General features: G+C 36.8%; 1 protein-coding gene across 1 annotated transcript; it reads right to left on the minus strand.

Moving 5' to 3' along the window:
• Window positions 1-9835: 9835 nt before the first annotated feature.
• On the minus strand, window positions 9836-10410 carry LOC107758133 (DNA (cytosine-5)-methyltransferase 3A-like). Its single transcript, XM_016575802.1, has 4 exons — window positions 10330-10410; window positions 10175-10244; window positions 9969-10087; window positions 9836-9885 (listed from the first exon to the last, which is right to left on the minus strand). Exons 1-4 carry the CDS (start codon window positions 10401-10403, stop codon window positions 9852-9854), a joined length of 297 nt encoding a protein of 98 aa, XP_016431288.1. The 5' UTR covers window positions 10404-10410; the 3' UTR covers window positions 9836-9851.
• Window positions 10411-18105: the final 7695 nt, after the last annotated feature.

An 18105-nucleotide genomic window follows, 5' to 3' on the forward strand; every position in this document is an offset into this window, starting at 1 on the left:
AAGTGGAAACACATACATGCAACTGTCTCTGAGCACCAGAACGGCCAGACACAGGAACGGTTTCTTCCCTCAGGCCATCCATCTCATGACCACTTGACAATAACTGTGGAACACACACTATTTATTCACTCATACACTTATTTATCTAACACACATACTCAGTCTACATTTCAATTTGCACATAATATACCTGTACATACAACTGTCTATTGTTCTATACCTGGACATACAATTGTCGATTGTCGATTTGTATATTTTTTATTCCTTATTTTACTTGTTTTTTTGTTCTGTCACTGTCATTCTATTACACTGTGGAAGCTTCTGTCACGAAAACAAATTCCTCGTATGTGTAAACATACCTGGCAATAAAGCTCATTCTGATTCTGATTCTGATTCATCAAGCACAAACTTAATTTAATTAATTTGTAAAATAGTATACTTTTTACAAATGCATTTGGAGAAGGATGAAATACATATTCATCTTCAAGAAAGTACACTGGCTAGGTTCTTATTTCCATCTTCAACATGTTTGAAACTTGTTAAAAGTGATTTTCATAATGTTGTTCTCTGAGCACAAAAAAAGAGAGGTATGAATTGAAACATCTAGTATGTTTCTGCTAACAGGTGCTGTAAGGGAAGAATTTCCAAACACAACTTTTGCCAACAGTGCAAATGTAACCATAAGCAATTTGCAAATAAACCTTTGCATACATATAGAAAATAGTTACAAAGGTAAAGATATGTAATTACACACAAAAAAAAAAACAGTCAATTTGAAATGGTGAAAGAAATTCATGTACGTGATCAGAAGTTGTATTACTTCAGTGCATGCATGATTAAACTGGAAAAATGCAGCCTTGTTTATTAATGTCACGTGAACTGTAAATGCGATGTGACTGATGATGACTATATTATAACTAAGAAAATCATGTTTGCAACTACAAAAATAAATAAATAAATAAACAAAAGTGATTGTTGCCTGCAATTTAAAAAAAAAAAATGATGTTGACCCCTTGTAAAGCACAACCCCATGTTGGCATATGATAATATTTATGTAAAGCATAACGGGAGAGCAATACTGGTGTTAAATCTAGTTAATTCTGGGTGTAATTGCATATTTTAATGGCATTCACATTCCTTTAATTCACTCATGCTTCAAGGCATCTCCTGCTGCCTAATAACCTTAGTGCTCATTGCTGGCATTTTACTAATCAAACAAGCGTTAATGGGAACAGATGAGTATGTGCTTGCAAACATGCATGTTTTGTGTGTGTGAGAAGGAGAGCAATAGAGCGATGGAAGAGAAATTCAAAGGTGAAAAGTTCAGACCACAGTTGGTTTTCACCTCTGTAATATCAAAGGCTGATGCTGCAACAACCTAATAAAGAGCAGTTAATGGGGGCCCAAGAGGGCCGATTCTCATAAAACAGCCATTCACTGTGACTACAGGGCATGAAATTTACAAAGCTCTGACCTGTACATTATGCAAGGTCATGGATTGTTAGCTCAGGTCCCTCAAATGTATGAGTACCAACCTGAAAATGTGAGTCTCAACACACAATCTGTGTGTGGAAGTACTGTACATAACATCAGTATGCTCATCTCGAACTCATGTCTCACAAAACATCAGCGTGACATTTTCTCTCGCAATACTTCAAGTAATAAACAGCAGTCAACAAGTAAATAGCAAGCATCTGAGCAGCTAGAATCTATAATGTACATATTGCATCACCCTTTCTGTCACAATGCAATGTTTATAAAGCATTTCACACTTATGCATCTTGGCAGTCACTTTATAGGCACCAGTATATTCCAAAAGAAAGAAAAAAAAAAGTTATTTAATCAGAATAAATGCAGGTTCCTTGCCTTGGGAATCGAACCAATAACCCTGTAATGCTAGCACCAGCATAAACTGTACTTAACTCTTACTTAACTAGCTTAACCAAGAAATTATTGGTCAACCAGAAGGAAAATGCCTATGATGGACAACCACTTTAGAAGATTTGCTGTTGACCATTTTAACTATGCAGGCTTTGCAGCACCAAACCAGAACTAACCAGCATAATCCTTCCTAGACCAATAGAATAAGCTGGTCATTTCGGCAGGGATCATACCATAAAAACTGATGAAGCCCCCATCTTCTCTCCAAAATGTCATCATTATCAATTAAATATCACATCAGCGTGATCTGACACTTTCTTCAAGATTAAAGTCATTCGTAACAGTATCTTGAAGAGGAGAGAAACCCGAAAAGGTCAGTCTTCAGCGTTGATTCCCACTGTGCAATTGTGTTTCTCCGCTCGGACATCACCACATTAGGTCACGTCTGACTCGAAATGAACTGATGAAATGAACGCAATGTTGATCTGTGATGGAGATGGTTTTTAATTACCACTCAGGTCAGCTCGGTTGCCTGCTAATTTCATTATCTGTTAACTAAAGATTTGTAGAGAAATGGCCTAAAATGAATGTGAACATAAATAATAGGTGAACATCAGTCGGTAGTAACAAAATAAATGGTATACAAACAAATATTAAATAATTCCAATAATAAGTCACAATAATAAATAATATTTTAATATATATTATAAATATGAAAACATTTAAAAATAAATATTATAGTTTTGTTTGCTTGTAGAGTAACTTTAAATGCTATTACTTTATAATAATAATAATACCAGTGTTCAAAAATTACCAGTGTTGTGCTGCTTAATATTTTTTGTGGAAACCGTTTGAAACTTTTGACAAATAGAAAGATCAAAAGAAAAGAAATGTTTTGTAACATTATAAATGCCTTTACTGTCACTTTTCATTAATTTATTGCATCCTTGCCGGATAAAAGTAATAATTTCTTTCAAAAAAAGTCATGCTGACCCCAAAACCTTTGAGCAATAGTGTAAGTCTTGAAAACTAGAGCTGGATTTAGATGCTTGTGAAATGCATTAACAATTCCGTGGACATGTTAACTGTAATATCCCCAAGTGAATCTATATAAAGTTAAATCAGAATTGAATATCACAGACGTACGCATTGACAAATGCTTGTTCAACACACACACACACACTCACACATACAAGCCATACTACCCACCACCTCCCACGCCTCGTGTGGTGTAAATTATTCACCAAAGCAATGCAAACGAGGGTTGTGCGACTTCAGCACAGGAACAAATAGAGAGTGAGAAACACTGTGTGTTGAGGAGAGGTGTAGTAAAGACAGATGGATGTGATCTGAAGCGCACTAGTTGCTCTGCCTTTCTATCTCTCCTCTCCTCCTCCCACCTCCTCTATTTTTCTCCCTCAGTAATACATCAAAGTGTGCAAGGTCGCAAAGGGCAGCACCAAAGCGAATTGACAGGTTTGTGATTAGCGTGGACTGAGGTTTAACCTTATGGGACCTCCTCTCTTTCTGCTCTATAACAACAGCCTGCCCTTCTTTCAGGGCACTTTATGGACTTATTTCTCCCAGTAAGCGTTCCAATAAAAGCTGGTGACAAGAAGCATCTGAACACAGCTCTAGGCTACCAGACTTTTTGGCATGGTGCCGTTACCTCCTGCTGGTAGATGTCACAACTACACAATCTGCCAGCAAAAAACATCATTCAGAAATACCGGTCAAGTTGTGGTAGTTAAGAAGCACCTAATCATCCCATGCTGAGTATCCAAAACATTCTGTTCAATAGAAATCTAAATGAAAAGAGTGTGCATGTTTTGATGTTTGCACTGCTTTCAGCACGAAGGAAACAGAAAAGAGTACTTATTGTTTCTGCTCTCAAATCATAAAAAAACATGGACAAAGTGAAAATACAGAAGCAGTTGTTACTGGTTGGTTCAACGTGTAAAACTGGACACTGAGTTGTATAGTTGGTGTGGTGCGATGATGTGAATACTGAAGAATGACTCAAGTTTGATCATCTATAATGAATGGAAAAGCATTAACTCTCTATCATCGTCGCTATTCACATCCATAATATACAGTCAGCTGGTGATAATCGCAAAATAATTCCCAGACAGCGTGATCAAGACCATGGTGAAAACCTAAGAGGAATTTATTTTGTGAATATGATTGTTAATTGTTTAATTATTAGTACATTATAATTAGAATTATTTCATTTTTAGTTATATTTTTAATATGCATTCCAAGTTTGTTTGTTTATTTGTTTGTTCGTTTGCTATGAACTAGTCAACAAAAATGTAACATGTTTTCGTCTATTTGAATGTGCATTTGTAGTATACTTCAAATCTTAAAAGTATATTTAAAGAACTGTACTTGCAGATAATGTAATATTAATGAAGCAAAAGGACACTTAAGTGCACTTAAAGAGACTGTAGTTTCATGAATATGTTTCTCAATAATGTCAAATTAAGTTTACTTTCAAATAATCGTTTTACTTGTGTTTTTTTAATAATGTGTGTGTGTGTGTGTGTGTGTGTGTGCGTGCTTTAAAGAAGTACACTTATTTTGATTTGTTGACTAACTAAAGCACATGTAAAGTACTTGATTATTTCTAACCATTATGTGATTCAATGCTACATTCAAAGTTAATATATTTTAAACCGACTAAAATGCAGTTTCTTGTTCTCTCAAATGATGATTTTGCTTTCTTGCTTTAACTGGGGACTGTTGTATGGGGCCCAGTAGTGCACAACACAATAGAATTTAAAAAGCAAACATGAGTTAACAACACAGCGGAAGCAAGCCACAACACAACGGAATAACAATGGTTTCTAATAAGCAACTTTCTAACTTAACTCCCATTTTCTCTCCCCATGATTTCCGGTCTATTATAAAATGGTCTTTGTCAATCAAAATAGCAAAACATAACTATTAATAATAATTATTTTTCACGCATTGTAATGAAATAAGTACAGTAAACTTCGCAATACTACTGAAACAATAGAGCAATCAATGATGACAATCAGTGGAATAAAGTTCAAATTAATGGAGCACTAATTTCCACCCTAATTGGATATGATTTTTGCTTGTAATAATGAGCATGCTAATCATGCACAGTTGCTCTTGTCTACAGTCCAAGTCAGTTCACAGTCAAGCTCTTGATGAGACTGAATAAGAACCTGGATGTGAGTGTAATCAACAACTGCTGATCAGCAGTTCTGCTCTTCTAAAACAGACTCATCCTGAACTATGAGAGGATCTGACTCAGAACCAATTCCCTCGGTTATGTGGGTATTGCAAAAGCACTTCATCTTTATAAAAATAAAGTGATTTGGCTGTTACATCAGCCCATAGAGGTAGAGAACATTCTGGAAAAGCTTATACCTTCGAGCTGTTCGACCCACAAACTCAATAAAATGGCTTGCACCAAGATATAGCTTGGTCAAAGGCATCTGCAAGGTTTTTAAAATAAATGCACTGTTAAGTTTTATCACCTTTGAAACTGAATCATCAGTAACAGCTATACATCATTATGATTTTTCCTCAGATTGAGCATTACCTCATCACCGGTCTTTTAAAACCTCACCAGGTTCAGGGCCAGCAGACTGTATTCCCCATGTGTTGGTAAGCAAACATGATAAAGGCCACAACATGTTTTCTCATTTTTTTTAAATTTTTTTTTTTATATATATAGCTCTTTCCTTTGTTTGCTCCTTTTTCACGACAATATTTTTAGGTGGGTGCTAAACTCGATTTTCTGGATTGCAGCCTCAAAGCAATTGAATTAAAATATGCTGCTTTTCGAAAGTTGTCAGGATAGAACAGTTGATGTGTTTTTGAAAAGCCATGATTCAAGTCAACATTCGTTAAAAAAAAATAAGTAAAAAAGTAAAAAAAGTAAGGAATAACTGATGCAGGGCTGTTGAATTACAACGTCAGATGTGCATTACTTTTTCAATAAAATAAAATGGTGTGTTCATGGTTGCCACATCTCAAGACATTGTTCATTAGTTTTATTTAAAAGATATTTGTTATTTAAAACCTTAAAGGTGCTGTCACAATGTTGTTGTTTTTTGAGAAATCATGAAAAACGCATCACCAATTTGAACCTGACACGTAACTCCCAATCACGTGGATTTCTACTGAAATTACTGGATTTTGCCTTTGAAAATTCATGTGGTTAAGCATCAGTCACACTACACTTTTCATTCCATTCACACACATGCGGGAGAGTGGAAATGCAAGCTCATGCGAAGAAGTTTCGCATTTTGCTGCATTCCAAAATTCAAGTTTAGTGAACTCTGACCTGTGTATTTGTATTATGTAAAACTGTGTGACCAATAGAGAGGGGGAACTATGACGTCAGAATCTGGAAGAGTACTTCACCGCGGATTCCTTCGAGATTTTCCTAAGGGGTTTTATAATGGGGTTTTTCAATTTATTAGTAAAATAAAGCCTGAGGTAAACATAACTTGACAATACTTTGGCGTTTTGTTCTGCAACGTAAAGTACACACATCCATACCCAAAATGTCATTTTTGAAAATGTATGTTTTTAAAAAGTAACTAGATAAGAACGTTTGGGCTGTGAGTGTGTGCAATTTACATTGTAGAACAAAACGTAAAAGTATCGTCAAGTTATATTTACCACAGGCTTTATTTTACCAAATTGAAAAACTCCATTATAAAACCCCATAGGAAAATCTCAAAGGAACCTGCGGCGAATTACACTTCCGTGTTCTGACGTCATAGTTCCCCCATTCTATAGAAGATTGACACGTCACGGCATGATCTCGTAGTTGAACTAAAATAACATACATTTAAAACTGCAGTGCTGCAGTAAAGTAGAGTATGTTTTTACAGTTTTAATTTATCATTATTTAGCATGTGTTGAAGTTTTTTTTTTTTTTTTAAGGGGTCATATGACGTTGCTAAAAAGAACATTATGTTGTGTATTTGGTGTAATGCAATGTGTTTATGCGGTTTAAGGTTAAAAAACTATGAGAGGATCTGACTCAGAACCAATTCCCTCGGTTATGTGGGAATTGCAACAGCACTTCATCTTTATAAAAATAAAGTGATTTGGCTGTTACATCAGCCCATAGAGGTAGAGAACATTCTGGAAAAGCTTATACCTTCGAGCTGTTCGACCCACAAACTCAATAAAATGGCTTGCACCAAGATATAGCTTGGTCAAAGGCATCTGCAAGGTTTTTAAAATAAATGCACTGTTAAGTTTTATCACCTTTGAAACTGAATCATCAGTAACAGCTATACATCATTATGATTTTTCCTCAGATTGAGCATTACCTCATCACCGGTCTTTTAAAACCTCACCAGGTTCAGGGCCAGCAGACTGTATTCCCCATGTGTTGGTAAGCAAACATGATAAAGGCCACAACATGTTTTCTCATTTTTTTTAAATTTTTTTTTTTATATATATAGCTCTTTCCTTTGTTTGCTCCTTTTTCACGACAATATTTTTAGGTGGGTGCTAAACTCGATTTTCTGGATTGCAGCCTCAAAGCAATTGAATTAAAATATGCTGCTTTTCGAAAGTTGTCAGGATAGAACAGTTGATGTGTTTTTGAAAAGCCATGATTCAAGTCAACATTCGTTAAAAAAAAATAAGTAAAAAAGTAAAAAAAGTAAGGAATAACTGATGCAGGGCTGTTGAATTACAACGTCAGATGTGCATTACTTTTTCAATAAAATAAAATGGTGTGTTCATGGTTGCCACATCTCAAGACATTGTTCATTAGTTTTATTTAAAAGATATTTGTTATTTAAAACCTTAAAGGTGCTGTCACAATGTTGTTGTTTTTTGAGAAATCATGAAAAACGCATCACCAATTTGAACCTGACACGTAACTCCCAATCACGTGGATTTCTACTGAAATTACTGGATTTTGCCTTTGAAAATTCATGTGGTTAAGCATCAGTCACACTACACTTTTCATTCCATTCACACACATGCGGGAGAGTGGAAATGCAAGCTCATGCGAAGAAGTTTCGCATTTTGCTGCATTCCAAAATTCAAGTTTAGTGAACTCTGACCTGTGTATTTGTATTATGTAAAACTGTGTGACCAATAGAGAGGGGGAACTATGACGTCAGAATCTGGAAGAGTACTTCACCGCGGATTCCTTCGAGATTTTCCTAAGGGGTTTTATAATGGGGTTTTTCAATTTATTAGTAAAATAAAGCCTGAGGTAAACATAACTTGACAATACTTTGGCGTTTTGTTCTGCAACGTAAAGTACACACATCCATACCCAAAATGTCATTTTTGAAAATGTATGTTTTTAAAAAGTAACTAGATAAGAACGTTTGGGCTGTGAGTGTGTGCAATTTACATTGTAGAACAAAACGTAAAAGTATCGTCAAGTTATATTTACCACAGGCTTTATTTTACCAAATTGAAAAACTCCATTATAAAACCCCATAGGAAAATCTCAAAGGAACCTGCGGCGAATTACACTTCCGTGTTCTGACGTCATAGTTCCCCCATTCTATAGAAGATTGACACGTCACGGCATGATCTCGTAGTTGAACTAAAATAACATACATTTAAAACTGCAGTGCTGCAGTAAAGTAGAGTATGTTTTTACAGTTTTAATTTATCATTATTTAGCATGTGTTGAAGTTTTTTTTTTTTTTTTAAGGGGTCATATGACGTTGCTAAAAAGAACATTATGTTGTGTATTTGGTGTAATGCAATGTGTTTATGCGGTTTAAGGTTAAAAAAAACACATTTTTCACATAACGTACTGTACATTATTGTTTCTCCTCTATGCCCTGCCTTTCTAAAACGCGTCGATTTTTACAAAGCTCATTGTTCTGAAAAGCGAGGTGTACGTTGATTGGCCAGCTATCCAGTGCGTTGTGATTTGCTGAATACCTCAAGCGTGTGACGGAAATGTTACGCCCCTTATCAAACTGTGATGCTGTGTCCCGGCGCGATGAGACAACACCAATAAAACCCATTACAAATGAGGCATTTGTTGCATCCAGTGGGGACATAATTACGGATTATAATGACTTATACTGTCTTTATACGCGTTGCGTTGCGTATCGCGCCGCGTAAACATAAAACCATGTCTGCATTTGTGAACGGAGAAATGACAAACAACAAGCCCTACTCTACACTGCTCAAAACTCGCGTTTGAATCGTCAGTGACAAATTCTTTAAATATAAAAACGAACTTACAGTCTGTGAGTCAGAACAGCCGGCATTGTAGTCTAGATCAGCTCTAGGCATGACGAAGCGGATATCGTCTTCGTTTGGAAGGCCAAACAAAGTAGTTTCGCTTTCACAACGAAACGCACAGCGTCTCCACGACATGGTGGCAACAACAATACTACAGAGAGAATAAAAATTACGCCTTCTTTCTTTGCGTGAACATTTGGGCGGCGTTATGCAAATCTTCCCACACAGTGACATAGACATGTGGGGGCGTGTTTAAACGAGGCGTTTTATGAGGGTGTGGACAAGTCTTAACTTTTATAAAGAATATCTCTTTGGATTTGAGACTTTAGTCTTTGCAACTTTACAGACCTTCTTTATGCACCAAGAGCTTGTAACACTCCAAAGAGAAAGGAAAAATTGAAATCGCATCATATGACCCCTTTAAAGTAAATGAAGCCACGTGTCGACTTGCTTTTTCTGTCTTAACTGACCACTTATGGTTAAATCTCCAAAAAGGATTTTAATACCAGGTATAAATATAAACAGAGATATAATTAAGCCATGTTAAAATATATCAAAACAGGAAGAAAATTGTGTTTGTCAAGCCATTTCATGGTGTATATAAATGTTTATATCAATGCATATCAATGGATTACATAAGACATGTCTCATTGTATTGATATGTAGTCATATTCTGTTCTACTGAGTAAGATATGGTTTTAGTCAGCCAGTAGATGACTGATGATTCAATCAATATGAGATAAAACTCACTGTTCACTGCAGCAGGTCCTCAGGATCTCTCTGTTGAATAAATGTCAGTGTGACATTTCACATTAACATTTGGGCTTATACCTTAGAACTTTTTAAAAGGCATTTCGTCATACCTCTCCATCTCAGTGCACCACAGGATGTCCTCTTTGTCATTCATGAAGACAGGGAAGTGCTGGTCTTTGCCTTGCTTTATAGAATTAGACCGAGTGGTGATGGTCCGCACTTTATCAAACTGTAAAAGATGCGAAAAAGAACTGCTATTTGTGTTGCTTTACAAAGCTTTATCCAGAAATCAATCGAGGGTTGGTCCAAGAAGCACCTTAGCTGTCCTGCCATGCTCCAAACAGTCTTGAAGGTCCAGTTTATCAGTGCACATGGTGGCCAATGGTCTGACAGGAGAAGGAAATAAAGTGATAAAATGATAAAGTGAGAGATTAAATAATGAAATTAATGAAGAGTTCACGTCTAACTAACCTGTACATGCCAGGCAGGTTACCCCAAAAGTAGCGAGCTCTGTGGGCAGCAGACACCTCCTTGGCATCAATCATCACTGGGTTGCACCCTTTAGGGATCTTATCTATGTACGAACAGCTTGTAGCACTCCAAAGAGAAAGGAAAATTTGAAATTGCTTCATACGACCCCTTTAAAAAGACGCTGCAGAGTGTGACGTCAAAAAAAAAAAAAACTATCAAGGGACTATATTCAAGCCAGTCATAACTGCTGGAAAGGAAATTACTGGTTGATATGGCCAGATCTCAATAGTTTGCACATTTGGTCTGTTATAATCAGTTATGTTATAATTAGTGAAGCTCTCAAAACGGCACAATGAATCTCTTATTTACATTGCATCTGTGCTTAGGTTGTTATGAGACAATTCATGAGCGTGTAGAACAGCACTGATCGTTTTTAGTGGTGAGTGAATTCTGACCAACTACAACTTTTCTGATTGGCCGTTGCATTCAAGAAAGCAACAGATATGCCTGTGATTGGCTACATTACTTAACGCTGCAACAACACGTTGTAAATAGTAACTTTTGAATTGTCCAGAGCGCAAACACAAATACGCAATGGATCGTTTGCCAGATCAATTGAGGGTGCTTTTGCTTTTGTTTGAGGGTGTTTAGCACCCTCGTAGAACCGGGCCTGAACTTGGCTAACCGCTCCATATTTCAGTGGGGCTGACATTGGGGATTCCATGACTACCGATATGGGAGGGCATCTGCCCCCCCACCCACTGTCAACCCTGACTGTCACACATTAAAAAATTTGTCAACCATTCAGATGCATGAATTCAGCAGGCCCGCCATTTGTATCATGATTACAAGAGGCTTCGGTGTTGTCTCCTTTCAGTTATTTAGCCGTACAAAAACACTCTGTTATGCTTCTTGATGTTGCAAAAAAATTTTATGTTTTACTGCACTCTCATGTTCTTCTAGTTTTTTTACCTATAGTGGAAATTTTGTGTATTCACTGAAAATAATTTATAGCTATAAGGATAACCGTGTGGGCGTGGATGTTTTTATGAAGATAAACATGTTGGAGAACAGAATAATTTGATTATTTGTGGACTGCATTTCTGTGACTCAAATTACTGTAGGTGAAAACATTAAAATTCTAATTCTAATGGCATATGCAAAGAATTTATGATTTGAAAGACCCATTTGCAAAACCTTTGCAATGACATGTCTATTCAACATGCTCTTCCCCAACCATAGCCGTGAGTTCAATCTTCTATCTTTGTTGTCCTTTCTAAAGCCATGTTCTTTAGCTGGAATAACATCCTTTTACACTCCTCCGGGAAGCAGAAATGTATAGAACGCCAAGCATTCCATGTCTGAATGAAAAACATCTTCACTGATTCTTTTGAACAGTTTCGATCCTGGTTGCTATGGAATGGGTCATTAGAACCATGAGTTTAAAATAAAGACGGTTTCATAATTTAACCCACTGACATGTCTCTTTCATTGGCTCTCTTCTACAGTTTATATTTCACAGACACTAACATTGATGAGTCACTTGCATGGTCTCCCACTTATGCAGCTGCAATCTTCAACCTTCTTCACCAGTCATAAAAATCACTCTTGCTGAAGGAGCAGGTGAAAAGAAGCGATTGGAATCGTTTCAGTTTGCAACTGTCAATGGCTTTCACTTTTCCATTAGCTGTGCGTTTAGATTACACATTGCCACCCAGCTTTGTCCCTATTGAGGTGACATTTGGTCTCCATTGGGCTCGGCGCCACGGTCTCAGATTTGGGTCTCCAACTTTTTGAACAGTCAGATGTCTTCTGCGGTTTGTTAATGGCACACACTAAATCTTCTCTGATAGGTGGATCAATGGCTCAGAAGAAGTTAAGCAGCAAGAGCAGGATTAGTTTTCGCCATCTGATAGGTAATCGAAAAGTAGGTCCACAGGAGCCATGTGTGCCTCCGTCTCACCCCATCACCTCCATAAACAAAGCGAGTGTGTTGGCTACCCGAGCCCTGCTGACAATCAAAGGGTCAGATGTAGTTAGTTTGCGCTCTGGTGGGCCACATCTGTCCATCAGAATCTCTGAAGGCTGTATTTGGTGACAAGGCTGACCCACTGACTTTTGGGACGTGCCAGCGAAGGAGAAACTTTACTGATTAAAAATTCCTCTCTGTCAGCTATGTGCATTTCCACAGAAAGATCTATAGCAGTCTATATAGACTATAGAGCAGAGCTCATCAACTAGTAGGCTGTAGGCTGAATCTAAGCAGTCAATAATTTTTATGAAACCCTTCGATTGATTTAGATGAAATCGCTGTGCTGCATTATATATCAGTGAGCTTTCTGTGCAAATTTCAGTCAGCGGACTATATTCGGACTGGAGCATGTTTTTTTTCGGTCCATAGTTCAGCTTTCCAAATGTGAACCATGCAGGCATGAATGCGATTGTGTCTTATCCTATGCAATGTATTTATGCAAATAACTTGGCCTCAGACAAATCTTCAGACATAAAAAGATAAATTGAGACAGCTGAGACGGTGCATCAGTTTATGTGTGATGACACGCTGGCTTATTTATATAAAAACCTTTCAAGAAAAATAGACCGTAATTTGTCCTATATGAGCTGCTTTATGTGTAACATAAGTAACATTTAAATGAGTAACATTTGCCCTAAAATGTTACAATATGATAGCAATGTTGATACCCACAGTATTGAGGGTGTTTAGATATTTCTTATTATGATTATTATTATTATTAATAATAATAATAATAATTAGTTAATTTATTTTTGATTTAAGTTTACATGGAAGTGCTAAGAACCGCTCAATGATCTGAAATATGTTTGATTTTCAGTATCTATTTATTTATTTATTTTTGGACAGACTGGCCTTCAAAACAAAGTATAGTCTAGACCAGGGGTAGGCAAGTTCGGTCCTAGAGAGCCGCAGTCCTGCAGAGTTCAGCTCCAACCCTGAAAAAAAACTCACCTGCCTATACCCTTAGTAATCCTGAAGACATTGATTAGCTTGTTCAGGTGTGTTTGATTAGGGTTGGAGCTTAACTCTGCAGGACAGTGGCCCTCCATGACCGAAGTTGTCCAGCCCTGCTGAAGGTGCTGAACTGGATGTGACTGCTTCCCTTTTCTGTTTTCTGTTCGCCCCAAAGCCAAAGGCTCAAGGGATTGCCCTGATAAAAGGCTCTAGCCTAACCTACCCTGATGGACTGGAGCTGTCAGTCCAAGCTACAGTGGCATAAATACCGAACTTGCCTGCCCCTGGGCTAGACATATCTAATTCATGTCTCGGAAGCAATGCTTTTAAGTTTTAAATAATTGAAATTCTCAATAGATAGGTGATGAGATGCATGAGTGCATTAATTTTGCAGAGGTGGATGTAATTAGCAGCCCAATGGATCGATTAATAATGAAATACTGCTGTTGTTTTAACAAGGAGAAAGACTAGAAGTACATACATGGACAGATGTTCATCACACAACATTAAGTAAGCTAAGACTATAGTATATGAATACAAACCATGTTTAGATCCTGGTTGGGACAAGTAGAGTTGACCAAAATAAACAGTAAAAGAAAAGGTAAGTATGTATATATAAACTCCGCAAATAGATAAATAATCATTTTGTTTCGTTTAAAGTCACATGAGGACTGTCACTCCAGCCATATCTCTTCTTATATTACACCTTGTGCCAAAAATCTCGGTGTTCTTTTTGTTTTTGAAAAGCAAATTAGTGCAGTGGTCAAATCAAGTTTTTCCCACTTACGGCGTTTATCGAAAATCAAATCTCTACTCTCTGTAAAACAGTTTGAACTGATTATTCACTTGTTCATTTTATCTCATCTAGACTACTGTAATTCCCTATATCATGGTATAAGCCAGTCCTCTTTAATGCGCCTACAGTTGGTTCAAAGCGTTGCTGCAAGGATGTTGACAGGCAGACAGAGGTTCGATCACATCACTCCCATCCTTATTTCGCTAAACTGGCTACCAATCAAATTTAGAATTGTTTGTAAAATTTTAACTTTTGTTTTTAGATTTCTACATAACCAAGCACCATCATATCTTTCAGAGGCATTCACCATTTACAAACCAAATAGGTCCCTAAGATCTAGTAATCTTAAGGCGGGCGTACATGGTGCGATTCTGAAGGTCGGAACGTCGTGAGCTCTGGCACATGTCACGATTGAGTTCATCCGAAAATCGTACGGAGGCAGTCACACCCTCTCTGTTCCTAGAAAGAGATTCCACTGCAGAGGTAATAGAGCCTTCACTGTTGCTGGTCCTAGTCTATGGAACAAATCACCAATTTATGTTATAACTGCATCCTCTTTACCAATTTTACCAACAAAAGTCCCTGCTTAAAAAAAAAACATCTATTGTCAATAGCTTTTATCCAGTTATAATTATTGTATTTGTGTTACCTTGTGTTCTCTTTCATAATTTATTAAATTAATTAGTTAAACCAACAGCCCTTATATTCACATTAATTAAACATTTTGTATTAAACTTAGACTTTTGGATCCTCCTTTTATGTGAAAATGTTTTGTTGATTTGCAAAGCAGAGTTACTGCCAATTCTGAATTCCCCTAGAAACATGAAAAGTAGCATAAAAAAAAAAAAACATAAAAAAATCATTATTTTTAATACTTTTCCATCATTTTCATTGTCAGTGATTTTATAGACAAAGTCTTTCTCTTACCTTGTGCTGAACAGTTCATGAAATTTGCCCATGAAGCACATGATTAGTGGTTTGGTGAAGTGCCTCCCTCAGGTGAACGGAGCCTATGATTGACAATCATTAAAATGTCATTTACATGACACGCTCATCTGAATGACCCCTTTTTAATTAACTTACATTTAATTGGCATTTATCATACATACACAAAGAGGTAGTCTCCAATTACACAGATATTTTTTACACAGCAGCCCACTCGTGTGATAATGTGATGAATTAATGAATCACTTCAAGCATGTACTCATAATCATTGGCGCTCATTAAGTAGTAGAAGCATGAGTCTCATGTTAGAAGGAAGACAAGAGAAGCATTTCAACCTGATGAGCTCTTTTTAATTTGAAAATTAGCATTATTCCTATAATGAGATATGCGCAGATGCTGTTAAGTAACAAGAATGATAATCCTCTCTGACCAGATGTACAAAATGCAGCAAATGCGCCTCCCAACTCATTCGGTACAATGAAATTCTACAACGCTTAATTGTCTTCTGTGAAGACCCTGGAGCAACAGATGAAAGACCTGCATCGCGGCACAACAACAATACTGTCTTGGACTGGAAAACCAGAGGCAGATCGCTCTGGCATGTGGATGAAACTATGAGGGGGCTGACGAGCAGAGAAAAGGATTTCATCAGCATGCTTTACTTTGAGTGAAGCATCTCCCTGTTGATTTAGCTTTCTCTCTCTCTCTATAAGACATGCACACACACCCACATGATGTTTTGAAGCTTGTTCAGATGTGTGCTTCCTTATCATGGAACTGCTGATATTCACCCCCGCTTGCCCACTGTATATAATCACAGATCAGATTAATTAAAGATTTTGTATTAAACGTGGTCTCAGACTTTTGGATCCCCATTTTAAATCTAATAAGTGAAAATGTTTTGCTGATTTGCAAAGCCTCTAGAAACATAAAAAGTAGACATCATTATTTTTTACCACTTTTCCATCATTTTCATTGTCAAGGATTTCACAGACAAAGTCTTTCTCTTAACAGTTTGTGAAATTTGTCCATGAAGCACATGATTAGTGGTTCAGTGAAGTGCCTCCTTCAGGTGAACCCAGCCTATGATTGACAGTCATTAAAATGTCATTTACATGACATGCTCATCTGAATGACCCCTTTTTAATTAACTTACATTTAATTGGCATTTATCATACATACACAAAGAGGTAGTCTCCAATTACACAGATATTTTTTACACAGCAGCCCACTCGTGTGATAATGTGATGAATTAATGAATCACTTCAAGCATGTACTCATAATCATTGGCGCTCATTAAGTAGTAGAAGCATGAGTCTCATGTTAGAAGGAAGACAAGAGAAGCATTTCAACCTGATGAGCTCTTTTTAATTTGAAAATTAGCATTATTCCTATAATGAGATATGCGCAGATGCTGTTAAGTAACAAGAATGATAATCCTCTCTGACCAGATGTACAAAATGCAGCAAATGCGCCTCCCAACTCATTCGGTACAATGAAATTCTACAACGCTTAATTGTCTTCTGTGAAGACCCTGGAGCAACAGATGAAAGACCTGCATCGCGGCACAACAACAATACTGTCTTGGACTGGAAAACCAGAGGCAGATCGCTCTGGCATGTGGATGAAACTATGAGGGGGCTGACGAGCAGAGAAAAGGATTTCATCAGCATGCTTTACTTTGAGTGAAGCATCTCCCTGTTGATTTAGCTTTCTCTCTCTCTCTCTATAAGACATGCACACACACCCACATGATGTTTTGAAGCTTGTTCAGATGTGTGCTTCCTTATCATTCATCCTACTGTTTAACCCTTCAGTGCATGACACTTATAACAGTGGACATACATTAGAGGAGCAAATAACATGGACTGCTGAAAATCACACCCGCTTGTCTTTGTTGAGGACTTTCAATTTCAAAACCATGCATTAATAGAGAACCAGCCCTCATTGACAGCTTCCACTCCTCTGGGAAAGGCTCTCCACTTGATGTTGGATCTAAGCTGTGTGTATTTCCTCTCATTTAAACACAAGTATCATGGAGGTCAATTCATTTCAGGTGTTTGAAGGGGTTCAAGTCTGGGCTTTGTGCAGGCCATAGTTCTTCAAATATAACACAAGGCTTTCTTAGTAGACTGGAATAATGGCTTTGCTGTCACAGCTTTTTTTAAATAACATATGAAACTGTTACTTCAAATAGTAATATTAATTTACAAGATTACTGTATGTTTGCATTTGATTTACATATTTAAATACTGCAGTTACACTGGGGAAAAAATCTATGAAATTTACTGTAAAAAAGGCAGCTGCATATAATTGCCAGAATTTTTAATTTAGAGTTTATATTTACAAAGTATACTTCATTAACTGATATGATGTTAAGATACCAGCATACTGAAGTACTGAAATCTGTTCAGTAACTTTATAATACTCTGGAACAGAGAAAGTAGCTTTTCCATAAGTTGAGTAATACATATTAATATATTAGTATATTAGCAGTGATACACACACACACACACACACAGTAAAACATTTGGAATAATTAAGAATTGTTAATGTTTTTGAAGGGAGTATCTTATGCTCACCAAGGCAAGGGTCAAAAATGCAGTAAAAACAGTAATATGGTGAAATATTATTACAGTTTAAAACATTTTCATCAGTGTCAATTGATCCTTCAGAAATCATTTTAATATGCTGGTTTGCTACTCAAGAAAGCATAAGAGACTTCTTCCAAAAACATTACTTCCAAAAACATTAAACATTTGCTCACTGCTATTATGTCAAAGGTGTTTGAGGCAATTTTAAGAATGAATGAGCAAAACATAAAATAAATAAATAAATATTACCATCTCATTATTATAGTCTTAGGAAAAAGAAGCAGTAATATATATATATATTTGCAATTTAATATTTTATGCATCACAAGGTTAAAACAAAGTTCACTATGTTCTCCTCTGGAGCCAAAGGTTCATTGCAAAGTGAGGACAGCAGCAGCAGCTCCCATCTGTGCTCTTCATTCTTGGATCCACTGCAGACAACATAAAACCCACAT

This window comes from Sinocyclocheilus rhinocerous, unplaced genomic scaffold (genome assembly GCF_001515625.1).
Source record: "Sinocyclocheilus rhinocerous isolate Xijiao unplaced genomic scaffold, SAMN03320098_v1.1 scaffold5585, whole genome shotgun sequence".
Lineage (NCBI taxonomy): Eukaryota > Metazoa > Chordata > Actinopteri > Cypriniformes > Cyprinidae > Sinocyclocheilus > Sinocyclocheilus rhinocerous.

Coding starts and splice junctions, on each gene's coding strand:
- LOC107758133 (XM_016575802.1), bottom strand. CDS start 10,403: ATGATTGATGCCAAGGAGGTGTCTGCTGCCCACAGAGCTCGCTACTTT. Junction 10,088..10,174: donor AGCATGGCAGGACAGCTAAG/GTGCTTCTTGGA, acceptor CATCTTTTACAG/TTTGATAAAGTGCGGACCAT. Junction 9,886..9,968: donor TGGTGCACTGAGATGGAGAG/GTATGACGAAAT, acceptor TTTATTCAACAG/AGAGATCCTGAGGACCTGCT.